This window comes from Phycodurus eques, chromosome 15, assembly GCF_024500275.1.
Source record: "Phycodurus eques isolate BA_2022a chromosome 15, UOR_Pequ_1.1, whole genome shotgun sequence".
Classification (NCBI taxonomy): domain Eukaryota; kingdom Metazoa; phylum Chordata; class Actinopteri; order Syngnathiformes; family Syngnathidae; genus Phycodurus; species Phycodurus eques.
The window spans coordinates 6,205,663-6,225,398 of NC_084539.1; the positions used below are offsets into that span (position 1 = coordinate 6,205,663).

Genomic DNA, 19,736 nt, shown 5'->3' on the forward strand with positions numbered 1-19,736 from the left:
TTCTTAACTATATGACTGCACTAAAACACAGACCACGCCTTTACCCACTGCTATTGGTCAATCAGAACGTCACATGTCGAATCACTTGCAGTGTCTGGAGTACAACGAATTTAGCTACTTTTGATGGAAAGCTAAAAACAAAACGAATATAATTTACATTATTTGAGTATAATAGTGTTCTTCCAAGAATATATCCAGAGTAACAAGGCCACGTTGCCTATATCGTCCTTCTGTAAGTCTACCATGGTCGGCGTTAAAGTGATCGGGAGTGATCCGGAATTTCTACCGGAGCTAGCGGCCGCCAGCTCCAGGCTTGCGGTGGTTAAGTTCACAATGGCCGGGTAAGACACACCTTGGAGGCCGTCCTACAACGATGTCTCATTACGCAGATTGTATAGTTAAGAGTAGTCATCATCAACTGTTTTGAAGAAATTCCATTAACGCTGTAGACCTGTACCTGAAAACAATAGCTTGTATTTGTAGGTTAGCATTATGCTAGCGTTAGCTTTTGTAGCTGAGTTGCTTACAATGACATAGCACTATTACATTGATTTGACGTTCTGGCATTGTAAAATGATATCCAAAGGTGGGGTGGCTGATATAATGTATATTGTAGAAATAAAGACTTGATCTTGCATCATCACTGATAAGGTATCTCGTATAAGAAATTGTTCGTTTTCTCTTGCCTCTTGTATATATTGTAGTTAGTCAGTTCAATCTAACTCAATTGTTGACAGAGTTATTATATTTTAATGATTAACTGTGGTTATATCGGTCAGGTACTCAAATCTGGAATATGACAGCTAAACCTTATTTAGGCTGGAACAAAATATAGCTCTGCTATTTGCAAGACAAAATATTTTGTTGTATTAAGTAAGGTTATAGTCCTTTAATTTAATAGTACATTCTGCTTGTCCCTCAGGTGCCGGCCGTGTGTCAGAATAGCTCCAGCGTTCAACATGTTGAGTAACAAGTATCCTCAGGTTGTCTTCCTTGAAGTTGATGTACATGTCTGTCCGGTCAGTCTGATCGCAAACACACCATGTGCGGGGGGGGGGGGGGGGAAATAAGAAAAACATATTGCATATTTGTAATTAATTTGTTTTAATAAAATGAAATGATTTGCAAATAATTGAAGGAGCTGAAGAAATGTGTTTTGAAAACAATGCATCTGTAAAACAGTTTTGCCTTCATCTCATCCAACCGTAATGGCTTTTCTTTTTTTTTTAAATCTGTGATGTTTATGCATGAAATAATTTAGTGTTTACTGTATTACTTTCGAATGTATTAGTTCAGTAAAGTTACTATTCTGTTAATTTGTTACCCACAAATTTAAGTAAAAGTAAATTTTTAAGGTGTACTGAAACCACTACGACAGTAAAGTCATTTTTGTTTGAGAGTACTAGATAAATGCAGTATCATAAAAGAGGCTGTTGTTTTTTCCCAGGTATCATACAAGTCATAGCCTTGTGGAAAGTGAGGACTAAACATTTCCTGCCTTGCATTACAAAGGACAGAAAGGAATGTTATAAAAGAGATGAATATGTAGATTAAACCAAACTTGCCATACTGTTATTGAGACCAAAAAAAAGTTTAGGAAAAACTGTTTGGATGTTCACGTGTTGTAGATTGTGCTTATGAAAGGCAATCATTTATCTCTATCTTCCCCAGGCAACAAAGGCAGCCAACAACATATCAGCCACACCGACATTCTTATTCTTCAGGAACCGGGATCGGCTGGACCAGTATCAAGGGGCAGACGCTGCAGGCCTGGAGGAGAAGATAAAGCAGTTCACAGAGAATGATCCAGGAAACAGCGAGGATTCTGACATTCCAAAGGGATATGTAAGTGGGCATCATTGTCATACATAGAAATGGTTGTTACAAAGTTGCAGGATTTATTGGAATGCAGGCATTTATTTTGACTATAAAATCAATCTGAAATACAGTACTCGATCTTGTTTCCAGATGGACCTTGTGCCTTTTGTAAACAAAGCCGGCTGCGAGTGCCTCAACGAGAGCGATGACTGTGGCTTTGACAACTGTTTAAATAAAGACTCCTCCTACCTGGAGTCAGACTGTGATGAACAGGTAATTTACATAACAACAAACAATAACCAAAGGAATAATTCCACATTGTCAGGATATTAACCAAAATCAGCCATCAATAAGCAACATTTTGTATTGGTTTGGCTATTAGGAATTTGTATCATAAACATAGCAGCTGTATATAGGTGCATCTCAACAAATTATCATTAAAAAAACTTAATTTCTGGAGTTCAATTTGAAAACTCGTAGATTCACGACAGAAAATAAACTTTTTTATTTTATTATTTTGACGATTTCAGTTTACAGCTAAGAAAAATCAAAATTTTTCCATCTTCAAGAAATTAGAATGTCTCATAAGAAACAGTCAAAAAGATTTTAATATGGCAAGGTTGTTGGAATTGGCCGTCTAAAAAGTATTTTCTTGTGTTGAATGAATCGGTATAATTTATGAAATGTCCTTGAAATGAAATTTCAATTCTGAAATACAATAACCTCTCCTACAGTATCCTAATTTATTGATAAGCACCTGTAGTTTTTAAAATGGTTCTGTTTACAGTGATATTGACAACATATTTTAACTACACAGTTTTAGATATTGACTGAAGATAGATGTAATAAAGCAGAAGCTTGTAATTGGTACCAGCGCTTATTCCATTGCAGCATGGACACAGCCGACTCAAACGTTCTCCTTGCCTAAATTGAGGCAGAGGTGGCACCATTGTGATCAATTACACATGTGCTTATGCTGTGCTCCCCCACTGGCTCAAACAATTACTTGTTTTTTTAATTGACGTGTATTTTATATTTCTTTGTTTTCCTTTCCTCAAATTATAAATTGTACTAAAATACAAAATGCGAGAGGCAGGAAATTTAAAGACACTATTCCATCCATTTTCTGAGCCGCTTCTCCTCACTAGGGTTGCGGGCGTGCTGGAGCCTATCCCAGCTGTCATCAGGCAGGAGGCGGGGTACACCCTGAACTGGTTGCCAGCCAATCGCAGGGCACATAGAAACAAACAATCATTTGCACTCACAGTCACGCCTACGGGCAATTTAGGGTCTCCAATTAATGCATGTTTTTGGGATGTGGGAGGAAACCGGAGTGCCCAGAGAAAACCCACGCAGGCACGGGGAGAACATGCAAACTCCACACAGGCGGGGCCGGGGATAGAACCCGGGTCCTCAGAACTGTGAGGCTGACGCTCTAACCAGTCGTCCACCGTGCCGCCTCAGACACTATTCCATTGTTTTTTTTTTTTTTTTTTGATTGTGTGGGAGCCGGGAGAATGAACTGGCTTCAAACTGCTACCTACACCCTGCCTCCTACAGACACGTTAGCATGTGTTAGCGTTAGCCACGGGACGTAACCTCAGAGTCCGTAGTTCACAAGGCTCTGTAAGCAAAGTCAGTGTTACTGTAATTTCTCGTGTATAATCCACATTCAGGATTTTCCTGTGCTGTTAGGCAAACACAATGCACACGAGTTGGTGTTGCCAGCAGGAGATCGATAGCATCGATACACACCGATTCACACACACACCGAAAACTTTAGAACTTCATTCGACAGAACACCGGCATGTTTACATACAACCGGTAGTGCTAGCAGTAGCTTGCTAGGCTACATAATGTTTTGTTGCCTGCATGCGAGTGGTATCGTATTAAAAGTACGTGAACAAGCAGTCCTTGAATTAAAGTCCTCTCCCGAGCAGCAGTGACCACCAGCGCACATTTTTTTTCCCATTTTGTTCTTATAATACACATGACGCGATCCATTGTTGTTGTTGTCGTCGCTGTGGTAATAAGTGTATCCGGTTGCGTTTGAGTTAAGATAAAGCCCAGTGTTCGTAAAAGACGGGATGCGGTGGTATCGGAATACAAGATTTTATTGCAGTAGTCTGACATAGTGCAGTCGTGAAAGACCAAATTTGTCTTGTAGTCTGATCCACGCATTGTGTTTTCTGTCCCAGACATGTTGTCTGTCCCACACCGCTGACTTTATTGGCTTTCAGATATTTACAATACTATGTCAAAAGACACGCGACAAGGCTAAAAATTAAACCAGCTTTTGGATTCAAATATACTGTGCACTATCTCAGCTGTCACCGGGCAGGAGGCGGGGGACACCCAGAACTGGTTGCCAGCCAATCGCAGGGCACATACAAACAAACAACCATTTGCACTCACATTCACACCTATGGGCAATTTAGAGTCTCCAATTAATGCATGTTTTGGGGATGTGGGAGGAAACTGGAGTGTCCGGAGAAAACCCACGCAGGCACGGGGAGAACATGCAAACTCCACACAGGCGGGGCCGGGGATTGAACCTGAGTCCTCAGAACTGTGAGGCTGATGCTCTAACCAGTCGCCACCGTGCTGCCACAACTGTGTTTACTCTTTTTAAATCATAGTAACAGAAACTACGCAAATGACCCTGATCAAAAGTTTACATACCCTTGAGATTTTGGCCTGATAACATGCACACAAGTTGACACAACTGGGTTTGAACGGCTACTAAAGGGAACCATCCACACCTGTGATCCGTCTGCTTGTAATCAGTGTATGTATAAAGGTTCAGTGAGTTTCTTGCACTGACATCTCTGGATTCTGAGTCATGGGGAAAAGCAAAAGAAATGTCAAAAGATCTGCGGGAAAGGGTAATTGAACTGTATAAAACAGGAAAAGGATATAAGAAGATATCCAAGGAATTGAGAATGCCAATCAGCAGTGTTCAAACTCTAATTAAGAAGTGGAAAATGAGAGATTCTGTTGAAACCAAACCATGATCAGGTTGACCAACAAAAATGTCTGCCACAACGGCCAAGAAAATTGCGAACAATGAACAAAACTTTCAGTGTTTGATTTGATTTCCCCCTGAAGAATATTTTTGTTCTGTGTGTGCTAAACTACTTCATTATTTTAAAAAATGGCTTTTATATATTCTTTGCAGTTGCTGATAACTATCGCCTTCAACCAGCCTGTAAAGCTCTTCTCCATGAAGCTGCAGTCCTCAGACTTTGGTGAGAATTTTTGCACTACTTCATTCAATCTGTTCATAAGACTGGTCCACATTTTTTTTTTTGGATAACTATTTGTCTTCTTTTCTGTTTCTCCTTTCTCTTTCCACCCATGCTACATGTTGCATCTCTTGTTCATGTACCAGCCCAAGCTCCTAAAGTGGTGAAGATATTTATCAATCTCCCGCGCTCTTTGGGTTTCGATGATGCGGAGCGAAATGAGGCCACCCAAACTCTGGAGCTGACAGAGGAAGACTACAAAGATGATGGAATCATTCCATTGCGCTACGTCAAGTTTCAGAATGTGCAGAGTGTAACGGTAAGGATCAGAACACTCTCAGTACTTCTATGCCATAATAAAGCTGCAGAGAGAATAAAGAAATACTTTTAAGGGGATTTTAAGATGCTGGGTCACATTTGCACCAATCTCTTGAAAAAGTATGTAAAAGGCACCAATTCTGTTCAACAGTAAACTTTTTGAGATGATTCACTTTTTATTTAGTCATTCTCAAGAAGGACTTTAAAGAGTTTATCTAGCTCATGAAATGGAAGAATTTTAGTTGAAGATATTAATATTCTAAATCTTTGGTGATAAATATTAGTAGCAGGACAACATGGTCTAAATTACATAACTCACTTTTTGTCCAAATTGAACTAAATTTAATGTTGATGTTGGGGTGGGGGGCCATGACAACCAAAGTCGGATTAACGGCTCGTGCATTGATGAAGACGGCAGCTAGCTAGCTGCAATAACTAATGTGAATTGTAGGACACATTGACCAACAACATTTCAAACGTACGTTACGGTAATATGCTTCAATTAGGCGCCAAACAGTATCAGGTCTTATCTTCCCTGATGTGCCGCACCCTGCTGCTGGGAAACCCCGTGAGCCTGTCTGCTTTGTGAGCAGCGGCTGGACGGGAGCTATCCCGAGTTCGTACTCTATGACAAATTGAAGCATTTTGGGTAGCGGGGGAAAAATTAAACCACTAACATTGGCAACACACAGCAGAATGAGAGCGTTCAACTTAACTTTTATGAGGCTGCTCTTTTGAAGTGGATGATTTTGATTTGCTAGCGTGGTTAACATATTTGCGTATTTAGCCATAGGTGAGGTGGCGAATGGGCAGCATGAACACTGAACCTATATATTCAACTGAATACAAAGACAAGATGTTTAACTCATTTAATGCCAGCCGTTTTTCAGAAATTGTGAGAGCCAGGTGCCATCCATGTTTGACAATTTTGATATGGTCGCAATCTCACCGCGGGCCTTCGAATGCTTGACGCGACCAGCGTTACACGCCGTTCGTTGTCATCGCATCATCTTTCTTTTTGGGGAAAAGAATGATGATGGTACATTATCCTTTTTGACGTTAGCAAAACTCTGTATTTAGAGTAAACTGTCTTTATTTAGCCATTGTTTTACGCTCTAACTGGCTCACCGTGTCTCTCTCTCTCGCTCTCAACCACGGCACTGTAGCGCTCCACTGTCAAATATAGTCAGTAATACAGTCAGATGGAGAGAGTCTTCCTCTCACGTGCTGACAAAATTCTGATCAAAGCTACTACTGCCTTCTGGTGTCGATTTAACATACTAAAATCCTTCCCAACAGCAGAGCAAATATTCACTTATTTTGAATTTGATGCCTGCAACATATTCCAAAAAAGTTGGGACAGGGGTATGTTAATCACGTGTTGAATCACCTTTCCTTTTAACAACATTCAATAAGCAAATGGGAACTACGAACACAAATGGTATGTTCACACTGCAGGTCAATTCCGATTTTTATCATATCAGCCCAGGTCTCTTTAATATGTGATATAAATCGAATGTGCAAGTTACTCATGCCATGGGCACTAACACACCCCCATACCATCACAGATACTGGCTTTTGAACTTTGCGCCGATAATAATCCGGTTTGTCCTTTTCCTCCTTGGTTCGGAGGGCACGACGTCCATGAGTTCCAAAAACAATTTGAAAAGTAGACTCGTCAGATCACAGACCACAATTTCATCAGTCCATCTCAGATGAGCTCTGGCCCAGATGAGCTTGAATCCGGAGAAGCCAGCGCCATTTCTGGGTGTTGTTGAGATATGGCTTTCGCTTTGCATGGTAGAGTCTCAACGTGCATTTGTAGATCCATCCATGCATTTTCTATACCGCTTATCCTCACTAGGTGTCGTGGGCGTGCTCGCGCCTATCTCAGATGACTCCGGGCAAGAGGCGGGTTACACCCTGAACTGGTCGCCAGCCACTTGCAGGGCACATATAAACAAACAACCATTTGGACTCTCATTCACACCTATGGACAATTTAGAGTATTCAATCAACCTACCATGCATGTTTTTGGGATGTGGGAGGAAACCAGAGTACCCGAAGAAATCCCACGCAGGTTCGGGGAGAACATGCAAAACCCGGGTTCTCGGAACACTGAGGCGGCTGTGCTAACCAGTCGTCGACCGTGCGGCCACATTTGTATATGTAGCGACAAATTGTGTTCATCTTTTCTTCGATTGCAACACGTCCTCTCCCTGCAGCTGAAAAACACCCCCACAGCATGATGCTGCCACCACCATGCTTCACTGTTAGGACTGTATTGGACAGGTGATGAGCAGTGCCTGTTTTGTTTTTTTCCACACATACCGCTTAGAATTAAGGCCAACAAGTTCCATCTTGGTCTCATCAGACCAGAGAATCTTATTTCTCACCATCTTGGAGTCCTTCAGGTGTTTGTTATCGAACTCCATGCAGGCTTTCATGTGTCTTTCATTGAGGAGAGTCTTCTGTTGGGCCACTCTGCCATAAAGCCCAGAGGGCTGCAGTGATGGTTGACTTTCTAGAACTCCCCCCCCCCCCCATCTCCCAACTGCATCTCTGGAGCTCAGCCACAGTGATCTTTGGTTTCTTCTTTACCTCTCTCACCAAGGCTCTTCTGATTGCTCAGTTGGCTGGACGGCCCGCTCTAGGAAGGGTTCTGGTCGTCCCACACGTCCTTAAGTGCAGCATAATTTTTTTTTTAACTTTGGACAGATCTGTGCCTTGCCACAATTCTGTCTCTCCGCTCTTCAGGCAGTTCCTTTGACCTCATGAGTCTCATTTGCCCTGATATGCACTGTGAGCTGTAAGGTCTTATATAGACAGGTGTGTGGATTTCCTAATCAAGTCCCATCAGTATAATCAAACACAGCTGGAATCCAATGAAGGTGTAGAACCATCTCAAGGATGATCAGAAGAAATGGACAGCACCCAAGTTAAAGAATAGTGTCACCGCAAAGGGTCTGAATATTTATGGCTGTGTGATATTTCAGTTTTTCTTTTTTAATATATCTGCAAAAATGTCAACAGTTCTGTTTTTTTTCTGTCAATATGGGGTGCTGTGTGTACATTGAGGGGAAAAAATAACTTAAATGATTTTAGCAAATGGCTGCAATATGACAGTGAAAATTTTAAGGGGGTCCGAATACTTTCTGTACCCACTGTATATTATTGAGAATGAAGAATATTCTTCCAGTCTGATGTATGATATTAAAACACTATAAATAAATTGTGGTTATATATATATATAATCTAATTTTTTCATTTCATAATATAGAACAGTATTGTTTGCCGCTTGTTGCCTCACAAAAACATATACTATAGTGCCTCACTTGGCTTAAAAATAAATAAATCAGTATCTTAGTTTTATGCTTTTGTTTCCTCATTCACTAGTTGTTCATCAAATCAAACCAAGGAGATGAAGAGACAACAAAAATAAACTACCTGACATTCATTGGTACTCCAGTACAGGCCACCAACATGAATGATTTCAAAAGGGTAAGAACCTACCAAAACAATCTAAGCATTTTTTGTTGTTGTACTAATAAATGGATGGTCTATTCGTGCAGGTTGTGGGAAAGAAAGGAGAGAGTCACTGAGTCGGGACAAATGGGGGAAAGAGGAGCTTGCAGATACATTGAAGGACTTTTCCCTTTGCCAAAGCTGCCACACTTCAAGCAGACATTGACACACACACAAACGCACACACTCCTGATTTAAAGGATTAGCAGTCTCTGGAGACTCTCAGTCTATAAATCATTTGTATTGTAATTCAAATTAAAATCCCTGTAAATAACAGTCCTTTTTCAAAGGCATGTGTGTCCTTTCTGATTTATGGCAACTCCTAGCTGTAGCAACATCATAATTGTTTTTAATGCAGATAAATAGTTCAAAAACAAATGTCCTTGTTTTTTACTGTTGTCTGCGATTCCTTCAATTAAACTCAAGTAAAAAATCTTGCACTACTTGCAGAAGGCAGAGAAGGTTATGTTAGTTCAGGGATCTCCAACAATAGCTGACACACCTGGTTTTAAGCAACTCACCAAAGAATCACAGAACATTGTATGCGCAAAAAGCTTCTTCTGTTTTCAAAACATTGAAGCCACAGACACTCTGCCTCTTTTTCAATACAATTTAAAATGCCACAAAAAGACAGATTCAGTGTTTGAGTTGAAAATGTAAACACTAGTAGCACTAGCTTTTATTTTGTCAATTTACAATCCCCTCCAAAAGTATTGGAACGCAAACATCAATTCCATTGTTTTGATGTGTACTGAAGACTTTTGGGTTTCAGATTAAAAGATGAATATGAGACAAAGGTTCAGAATTCCATCTTTTATTTCATGGTATTTACATCTAGATGTGTTAAACAACTCAGGACAGAGCACCTTTTGTTTGAAGCCACCCACTTTTCAAGTGAGCAAAAGTATTGGAACATGTGACTGATGGGTGTTTCTAGTTTATCTGGTGTTGCTTTTTAGTTTGATTGCTTAAACATCAAGACTACTTGTTTTTGGCTTTGGGTTTCACCTGTGAAAACTGCATTTGCTGTTAAGCAAACATTAATACCAGCCTCTATGGGAGATAAGCAAACCATTTAAAAGCTGAGAGAAGAGTGAAAACCGATCAGAGCTATTGCACAAACATTGGACATGGCCAATAGAACAATTTGGAATGTCCTGAAAAAGAGAAACTACTGGATTTCTGAGCAACGGACAACGAACAGGTCGGCCAAGGGTATCAACAGCAGTTGATGACAGAAACATTGTGAGAGCTTTGAAGAAACACCCAAAGACAACAGTCAGTGACATCACTGCCAACCTCCACAGGGCAGGAGTGAAGGTATCACAATCCACTGTTCGAAGAAGACTTCGAGAGAAGAAATATACTGGCCATACCACAAGATGTAATCAGCGAAAATAATCGGAAGGCCAGATTGGATTTTGCAAAGTAGTACACAGATAAGCCACAAAAGTTTTGGAACAAGGTTTTATGGACTGATGAGACCAAGATTAACCTCTCCCAAAGTGATGGAAAGGCCAAAGTATGGAGAAAAAAAAGGATCTACTTATGATCCAAAACACACAAGCTCATCTGTGAAGCATGGTGGAGGTACGGGCTCACTAGTCTTTATTGATGATGTAACTCATGATGGCAGCAGCAGAATAAATTCTGAAGTCTACAAAACTATTTTGTCTGGCAAGTTACAGAAAAATACATCTGAACTAATTTGGAGAAGCTTCATCATGCAACAAGACAATGACCCAAAACACACTGCCAACACAACAAAGGGCTTCATCAGGGGGGGAAAGTGGAAGAAGGTCTTAGACTGGCCAAGTCAATCACGGGACCTTAACCCAATAGAGCATGTGTTTTACCTCTTGAAGAGGAGACTAAAGGGAGAAACCCCCAGAAACAAACAAGAACTGAAAGAGGCTGCAGTAAAAGGCCTGGAAAAGCATTTCAAATGAAGAATGCAACAACCAAATAGATGTTGAGATACTAAATGATTCAGTCATGAAAATGAGGAAAAGCTAAATTTCTAATACAGCACTATAGCAGTGGTTCTAAAAATGTTTACACCAAAAGACCACCTAAAAAATACTCTGCTCTCCAAGTACCACCATAATGACCAACATTAAAATACTGTGACTTGTTATGTTTAAATCCATCCATTTTCTGAGCCGGTTCTCCTCACTAGCTTAACGAGCGTGCTGGAGCCTATCCCAGCTATCATCGGGCAGGAGGCGGGGTACACCCTGAACTGGTTGCCAGCCAATCGCAGGGCACATACAACCAAACAACCATTCGCACGCACATGCACACCTACGGGCAATTTAGAGTCTTCAATGAATGCATGTTTTTGGGATGTGGGAGGAAACCGGAGTGCCCGGAGAAAACCCACGCAGGCACGGGGAGAACATGCAAACTCCACACAGGCGGGCCCGGGGATTGAACCCGGGTCCTCAGAACTGTGAGGCTGACGCTCTAACGAGTCAGCCACTGTGCCGCCTATTATGTTTAAATGTTCATCAGAAATGAGGCAGAGGTTGTATTCCCAAGATATTAATTATTGTAAGCCACTGTAACATGGATATATAGGAAGCTATAGGAAAATTAAAAGTACTACTAAAATAATGATTTACAGTATTAAAAATATATTGCACACAAAAGTTGCACCCAAATTACTCAATAACTAGTAAATGTGAATCTTAAAGGTGGCGAAATGGGCAGCAAATCAACGAGCATGAGGTGAGTGGTGAAACAACTGTCATAGACATTTTTTTAAAATTAGGAAGTCATTGATTTTGTTGATGATTATTTTTTTTTGTTTTGTTTTCCAGTGTCATGACAATAGTGTTAACATTTTGAATTATCTACTACATATCCTGGGAAATATGTGTTTATTTTTATAGATCTTAAGAAAATGAATTGATTGTGAGTTTGTAATAAATAAATTGTGGCATGTATTAAATATATCCATATCAAGAAAACTTGTCTTGTTAATTCCAGCCCAGTTTAGTTTAGTTGCGTTGCATTGCCTTGTCATGTGACGTTATGTCAGACTGGGTAACAAGATGGCGCCCTCTCCTGGCAATCTCCTGACTTTCTTTTATACGGCTTTGGTGCAAGCCGTGTGCTTTTACTTTGACAAGAAACACCCGGATGTTATTGCGATGGGGGTCATCAACACTATGTCTCGTGATATGTCGACAGATCGTCGCCCAACGGATTGATTGAGCTACAAGCTCAAAACAAGCTGCGTATTTGTTTTTATTTATCACCGACTGAGATATTTTTGTTTACACTCAACACGAAGAAGATGCTCCAGTGAGCTGCCGTTTTTTGTGGTGCGTATCCACGACTTTAAGCGTGACATTTTTATCGTATGAGCTACTTTAGCATCCCGGAAGTCCCGACATTACAGTTGTTTGGCATTAGGTGACGCAAAGCGTCTTTGTAAGCGATCGGGTTTTGTTTGTCTAACGCGAAAGAAAAATACGGGGATAATGAAAATGCCATAATGTATAGTTTACGGAGTCACCCATGGCAGGTCGTTGAGTCATTCATACGCACTTGTACCTGAGCTGCACTTCATTGATCACTGCTGCACACGTAAACGATCCTCATCGTAAACGAATCGCTGACATTTCGGTTTAATTCGGGAAGATTCAACATTTCTTTCCCAGTCGGTAAATTAAATTCAGCCCTTCTAGTAACGTAACGTAACGGCTCTGCACAATTGAGATTGAACTAATCGTACGTCACTACAACACCGAAACAAAACATCTCAATTTAACGATATGCTGTGTGTCTCTTAAGTTCATTGCTGTACAGGTCTGCACAAATGACAAAATGATCAAAGTCCTTTGAGTGGTGTGCGTGGCTAGAGGGGAATACAGGAATGTTATATATGCTGCATGTAAACGTTTGAGCGTGATCGCAACTGTCAGCACACAGTTTTTGCATCTACGCTATTCTCCAAACAACCAAACGCGACTGTCAAGCTTTTGTTGGTGTACACCATCCCTTTATGTAATGAAATCAAGTTACCTTGGAGTAAAAACAGCATTGACATAACCCTCATGGGAATGTCATCAAGATGATGTCATCTTAATGTAAGAATTTAAAAAATTTTCATGGTAATGACAAGTTCCTTGACAATACAATCTTTGGATTTGCAAGTAATAGTCACAAATCTTTTCAAATGCTGTTACATAAGGCAATTGCCTGTACAGTGTTCAAATTATATGTTGGTCAACATACACTATATTGCCAAAAGTATTAGCTCACCTGTCTTGACTCACATATGATTTAAAGAGATATCCAATTCTAAATCCATATGGTTTCATATGATGTTGGTCGAGCCTTTGCAGCTATAACAGCTTCAACTGTTGTGGGAAGGCTTTCAACACGGAGGATGTCCAGGAGCATATTTGTGAGGTCACACACTGATGTTGGACGAGCAGGCCTGGCTTGAAATCACTTGAAATCAACTCAAAGGTCTTGAGGTTGACTCTGAGCAGGCCTGTCAGGTTCAGCTATACCAAATTCTCTCATCCATGTCTTTATGGGCCTTGCTTTGTGCACCGGTGTACAGACATGTTGGAACAGGAAGGGTTGATCCCCAAACTGTTTGACTGTCCAAAATCTCTTGGTATGCTGAAGCATTCAGGCTTCCTTTCACTGGAGCTTAGGGGCCTATATTTTGGACATTTCCAGCTTTGTGGGAACGGTTTGGTGAGGGCCCCTTCCTCCTCCAACATATCTGTGCACAAACCAAGGTTCATAAAGACACGGTTGAGAGAGTTTGATGGAGATGAACTTGACTGACCTGCACAATCCTGACCTCAACCCTACAGAACCCTTTTGGATTAATTAGAGCAGAGACTGAGAGCCAGGCCTTCTCGTCCGTCAGTGTGTAACCTCACAAATGTGCATCTGGAAAAATAGTCATAAATTCTCATAAACACACTGCTGAACTTTGTGGGAAGTCTTTCCAGAAGAGTTCAAGATGTTGCCAAGGGGGTACTGATGATGTCATATTAAACCCTATGGATTAAGAATGGGATATCACTTAAATTTATATCTGACAATGTTGGAACACAGTACTGTACAATGAAATAAGTGAATTTTTTTCGAGTGTTCACTCACACCTTTTTTTATTTCAACCCCAACCAGACAAATTAGCACAATGTCAGGGAACAATCTGGTTCTACCCATTGTTCTATGGGGCCGCACGGCTCCGACCCACTGTATCAGCAGCCTGTTGGTGATGGACGACTTCAGCACAATCATCACTGGCTGCCATGATGGACAAATCTGTCTTTGGGACATGACATCGGAGCTGCAGGTAGTGATGAGAGAGCATAAGTGTTGTTCATGGTTGTGTGTATCATTGGCATGGCAAATGGCTAATAGCAAAATGATATCAACATAGCCCAGGCACAATAGAAGCAGCGGGTTGACCTTTTCTGCTCGTGTAAAGAGTTTTGAAACCTGAAAACAAACAAAAATTATTGCGACATATCTATTCAGAAATGCAATTTTGGAGCTTCTGAATGATCTAAGGGCTGACTTGGGGCAAGTCACAAGGATCAGTTATACCATACCAGCTTGCAAAACCCCTTGTAAGTCTGCATTTCCTGTCTGGTTCTTTTCAGGCCACAGTGGCAGTTGTTGCTGGCCTCTCACAGCAGTTTTCTGGGTGTACCATCCCAAGTTTTAAATGCAATGTTACCCAGGATGGCCACATACATTACTAGACACTCAGGGCAAGTTAAATCATATAAAACATGGTTTTTATGTGTTTGCTGGCCTCCCTAAAATTGTCGGGTGATCCGAGTTCTTTTCTGTAATTCAATAATATATTTGCCTTTTCCACAAACTCTTCTAATTTCATCACCTCAAACTTCATTTTGCACTTGCAGGTCTCCCCTAAATGTTCTATGGTGAAAACCATCAGAGCTACCAAAAAGCGCAAAACCCTCTTTTAAATATGACAGTCTCCACCACTTTTACACCTAGTGCCAACAGTGTGCATATTCTGTTAGAGTGAGTGAACACACAATTTGGCGCCTTCTATTTGAGATCTTAGTCACTCATTTACAGTTGTTTCAGTGATGTGCCCAACTGACAGAAATGTATCGAAACGCCACATTGGAGGCTCTACTCTTCAAAAGCTGTAGATTTGCAAGCGGTCCTCCGCTGCATAGCCAGAACTTTGCTGACCCCAAAGGCATTGGGGTTTCGAGGGCCCATTCATCGCTGCTTGCAGCTTTAATTGTTTTTATGTTTACGTTCTCCCAGATTTGTCCCAGGGCCATGTTATTTGGTCACACAGCCTCTATCACCTGTCTGTCTAAAGCCAGCGCCTGCAGTGATAAACAGTACATTGTCAGCGCATCAGAGAGTGGGTGAGTATAGAGTACTATATTTTAAGTTCCATGATTCTGATTCTGATTCACACGGCGATATGAATAAATCCCCCCGCATTATGCATGTGCCTCTAGAATTGCTGTAAAACAACCACCAGCAAAAAATAGGCACATACATTTCATTCCCGTAAATATTGAATCAAATTTAAATAAATTCATTAATCTCTCAGCAACTTCGTGTGAAGGAGCATCATCACCACACACACACACACACACACACACACACACACACACACACACACAAACAAGTCATAACGTGACTTCTGGACAAAAAAAATACAAATAAAAGTAAATATGAATGGATGGACATAAAGGAAACAATACTGGGATTGTGAGGTGAATCATCTGAGTCTTATAGATGTGGCTACAAAAAACAATCCAATCTGGTTGTACTGAAGTAGATTTTTCAGGTATGTTTACTTTACTTGAATATTTATTTAGTACGACTTTTTACTTTTACTCCCTACATTTGAAAACAGATGTATGTACTTTATACTCATGACAAAATAGGATTGTTACTCTTTAAATTTTGTTTTTGCTTTTTTACCCCATCTTGATTAAGATCTTGGGGTTTCATAACAAAACAAAACAGGGACAGCAGCGACATGGAGGACTGTGAACTGTGAAACATTAGCAAAGACCAACATTATAAAATCTTTGTTAATGCTTCCCAGTTCACGTTCACAGATTCGGAGAAGCAAAATTTTTCCAACCCATGACCTTATTTAAGACAATTGTTTTTTTGTCAGCTCTATTAATTTTTTGTTGTAAATGTTTTATCTTGTGCCAGCCTTAAAAACATGACTTAAGGCATTAAAAAAATAAAAATAAATCTCCATCTAATCTGAAAAGCCACATACAAATTAGATGAACAATCCCCTCCAAAAGTATTGGAACGGCAAGGTCAAGCTCTTTTGTGGGTGCTCAGTCCTAGGTTGTTTAACACATTTAGATGTGAATACCATGAAATAAAAGCTGGAATTCTGAACTTTTGTCCCATATTCATCTTTTGATCTGAAACCCAAATGTCTTCAGTATACAACAGAAACAAAGGACTTGACCTCACCGTTCCAATACTTTTGGAGGGGACTGTATTTTTCAGTTGTAAACATTATCTAATACTTTATTTTTTTAAACTCAGTTTACAACATTAGCAAAACTATGGGAAGAGATTGTTTTGATAGCATGGAAGTGTACCCAATCATAGCTAGCTCTTAAACAACATGTGACATGTTTTTTTTCCTTCAATTTAAGCACGATGCAAGTCAATTAAAGAGGGAAACTATTTTGTGTGCAGTCCCACCCCCCCACCGTTGTGCAAAGTTATAAAAATGAGTAGTTTATATAATTTACAGTTAATATGTATTTTACTTCTTAATTTTGTACTTGTATAAATTTCAGTCTGTATTTTATTTTTTTAAAATTATTATTTAAGCACAGGGGTTGAATCAGTACTTTACATGAGTCTTTATTCACATTAGTATCTGTACTCATTCTCAAGTACACAATGGGCCTCATTCACTAATAAATTCGTAGAAATGTTATCACTCTGCGCACAAATATATACGCAAAGTTACCGTCAGATTTATGACACGTGTGTACACTGGTCAATTTTCTTCACACCCATGTTCGTATGTTAATGAATAACAATTCATTCTAAGGGCATTAAACTCCGCCCCTATTTCCTTTTTGAAAAGGAGAGTTTTTTTCCCCCCACAAGAGGTCGCTGAAAGACCAGCATCCGACATTAACTTGTCAGTGAAGAGAGGAAAAAAAGCTGCTTAGGGATATATTATTTTATTACACAACACCCCACCACGCACACCCAGCTTCCAAGACGCGGATGCGAAAGTTCTCTGTGAGTCCGTTGTCAACGCATTGTAGGTCACGAATCATCGGCTCGATGGTAGCAAATAAGCTACACTTCTTACCATGCTTCTTTGTATTGTTTGAGTTATCACGGATGGAGGGTGAGGAGTGGGTAGGCAAAGACGAAAAAGCATGAGGCCAATTGCTAAACTATTGTGTCATGAAGTCACAAAACACCGAAATAAGTGATTGAGTGATACAATACACTTGTCACATAGCTCTGGCTGGAATCGCGTTGTTGCAGAGTAACCAAGTTTGAACAACAAATTAACAAGCCAATTAATAGATATATAATATATATGGAGATATAAATGTAAAATAATTAACGGTGTCACAAGACGCCCCTTCAAACGGAAATTAATTAATATATCACTGGAAACGTCCTCTGACAGCTAGACTTTACACCGATCTGATCGGCTTGATCGGTATCAGCCGATAATTAATCATTTTATGCTGATCGGCTTCAATGTCATAATTCACCTACATTTTTTAGCCTTGTCGTGTGTCTTTTGAAGTAGTACTGTAAATATCTGACCGCCAATAAAGTGATTTAAAAAAAAATAAATAAATAAAAAACGTCGGCAGTGTGCGACAAACAACACGTCTGAGACAGACAACACGTAATGTGTGGGTCAGACTACAATACAAAGTTGTTCTTTCATGACTGCTCTTTGTCAAATCTTGTATTCCGATGCCACCGCATCACGTGTTTTACAATCACGGGGCTTTAGCTTGTCAACTCAAACGCGACTGGATACGCTCGTTACCATGGCGACGACAACACCAATGGATTGCGTCATGTGTATTATAAGAACAAAATGGGGGAAAATGTGTGCTGGTGGTCACTGGTGCTCGGGAGAGGACGTTCATTCAAGGATTGCTTGAGGTATGTTCACGTACTTTTAATATGATACGGCTCGCAAGCAGGCAACAAAATGTTACGTAGCCTAGCAAGCTAGTGCTAGCACTAACGGTTGTCCGTAAACACGCCGGCGTTATGTCGAATCATACTCTAAAGTTTCGGTGTGAGTGGAGTAGGTTCAAAACAGAATTAGTAAATGCAAATTTTGACGATACTTTGATTCAGACTGCAACTGCGTCCGCCATTACAAGGTTGATGCAATAAAAACAATAAAATAACAAATATTGAAGCCATAATTTAATAACTTTTACGATTATAGAGTCATGATTATCTTGTGCTATTGAATAGTATGCAGAATATTTTTTGTCGGATGACATAATATACTGCAATAACTGTCCTTTACTAATGTTCTTGACAAAATTCTGAAAATATGGAAATTCAGACATCCATCCATCCATCAATTGTCAACACCGCTTATCCTGGTTAGAGTCACGGGGTGCTGGAGCCTATCCCAGCTGACTTTGGGCGAAAGGCGGACTACACCCTGAACTGGTCGCCAGTCAGTCACAGGGCACATACAGACACGGACAACCATTCACACTCCCATTCACACCGTCACTGAGTGGGAACTGATCCCACGCTTCCCGCACCAAAGTCAGGTGAGTGGACCACTACACCATCAGTGACTCCGAAATTCAGACAAATTTGGATAAATTGTACTGGGAGTGAATTTCTATAGCTTGGCAGCTCTGTACAAGGCATATATGTCGACCAGAGTGCGTCATAATTGGCGCCAGCATCTTTGTGTGTATGTCTGTAAGTGAGTTTGCAGTTTGCATGACATCTGCACATGCAAAATCACTGAAAAATATGAGTGCGAATGGTTGTTTGTTTATATGTGCCCTATGATTGGCTGGCGACCGGTTCAGGTTGTACCCCGCCTTTCGCCCAAAGACAGCTGGGATAGCGACCCAAGTGAGGATGAGCGGCCCGGAAAATGGAAGGATGGAAGGAAGATTATCGCAGGGATTAGAAAGAATACTGAAGCCTTGGAAAAACTAGGAAATGCGTCCGGTCTGATCGTACTTCCTCGTTGCGTAAAAACGTCAGCAGCGCACGCAGGCGAGTGACACAAAAATGCACAAATCCTAACTGTACAACGCAACACTTGAATGGGTGAGGATAAGTGATAAAGTGTTCTTTTATTTGGTGTTTAAGACAGTCAACCCATTAGCAAATTTCTGTTTTTTGCGATATTATTACCAAAGTTGTTACCATTGTTTTTATGAATGACTAGAGTTCCAATATGTTGTGTATCATGGGTAAAATATGTTTGACATATTTACGATGGCTGATCCTGCATTATTTGTGCGTAAGCATGGCCTGAGGATGTTCTAAATTGGTTTGCAGAGTATGAACAAGTACGAGCATATTGATAAATCATCGGTTTGTGCGTCAAACGCACGTATGCATGATCTAAGCACAAATCTGGGCGTATGCACAATGAGTGAATGAGGCCCAAGGTGAATACGTTTGCCACCTCTACTAATTTGTGATCTTTTTCTACTGGTTAGTACAAGAAAGTATTTTAGTTCATACAGTGAAGTGTTCTTAATATTTTGCAGACATTTAGGTCATAGATGGCAAATCAACAATAAAGGAGAACACATTGGCGAGTGCCTT

At 40.4% G+C, this 19,736-nt stretch overlaps 2 protein-coding genes across 3 annotated transcripts in view; both read left to right on the forward strand.

The window, feature by feature from the left end:
- Positions 1 to 68: 68 nt before the first annotated feature.
- On the forward strand, positions 69 to 9,182 carry txnl1 (thioredoxin-like 1). The gene is made up of 8 exons (XM_061698388.1): positions 69 to 341; positions 923 to 1,019; positions 1,672 to 1,845; positions 1,969 to 2,091; positions 4,997 to 5,066; positions 5,210 to 5,382; positions 8,778 to 8,882; positions 8,954 to 9,182. Exons 1-8 carry the CDS (start codon positions 244 to 246, stop codon positions 8,981 to 8,983), a joined length of 870 nt encoding a protein of 289 aa, XP_061554372.1. The 5' UTR covers positions 69 to 243; the 3' UTR covers positions 8,984 to 9,182.
- A 2,888-nt stretch (positions 9,183 to 12,070) lies between these two features.
- Positions 12,071 to 19,736, forward strand: part of LOC133413649 (WD repeat-containing protein 7) — a 110,183-nt gene continuing 102,517 nt past the window's right edge. For both annotated transcript variants that reach the window (XM_061698270.1, XM_061698271.1), the window contains exons 1-3: positions 12,071 to 12,235; positions 14,067 to 14,238; positions 15,195 to 15,301. In XM_061698270.1, the coding sequence (XP_061554254.1) occupies positions 14,080 to 14,238; positions 15,195 to 15,301 (266 nt within the window). In that variant the 5' untranslated portion in view covers positions 12,071 to 12,235; positions 14,067 to 14,079. The remainder of the gene's footprint in view (positions 12,236 to 14,066; positions 14,239 to 15,194; positions 15,302 to 19,736) is intronic.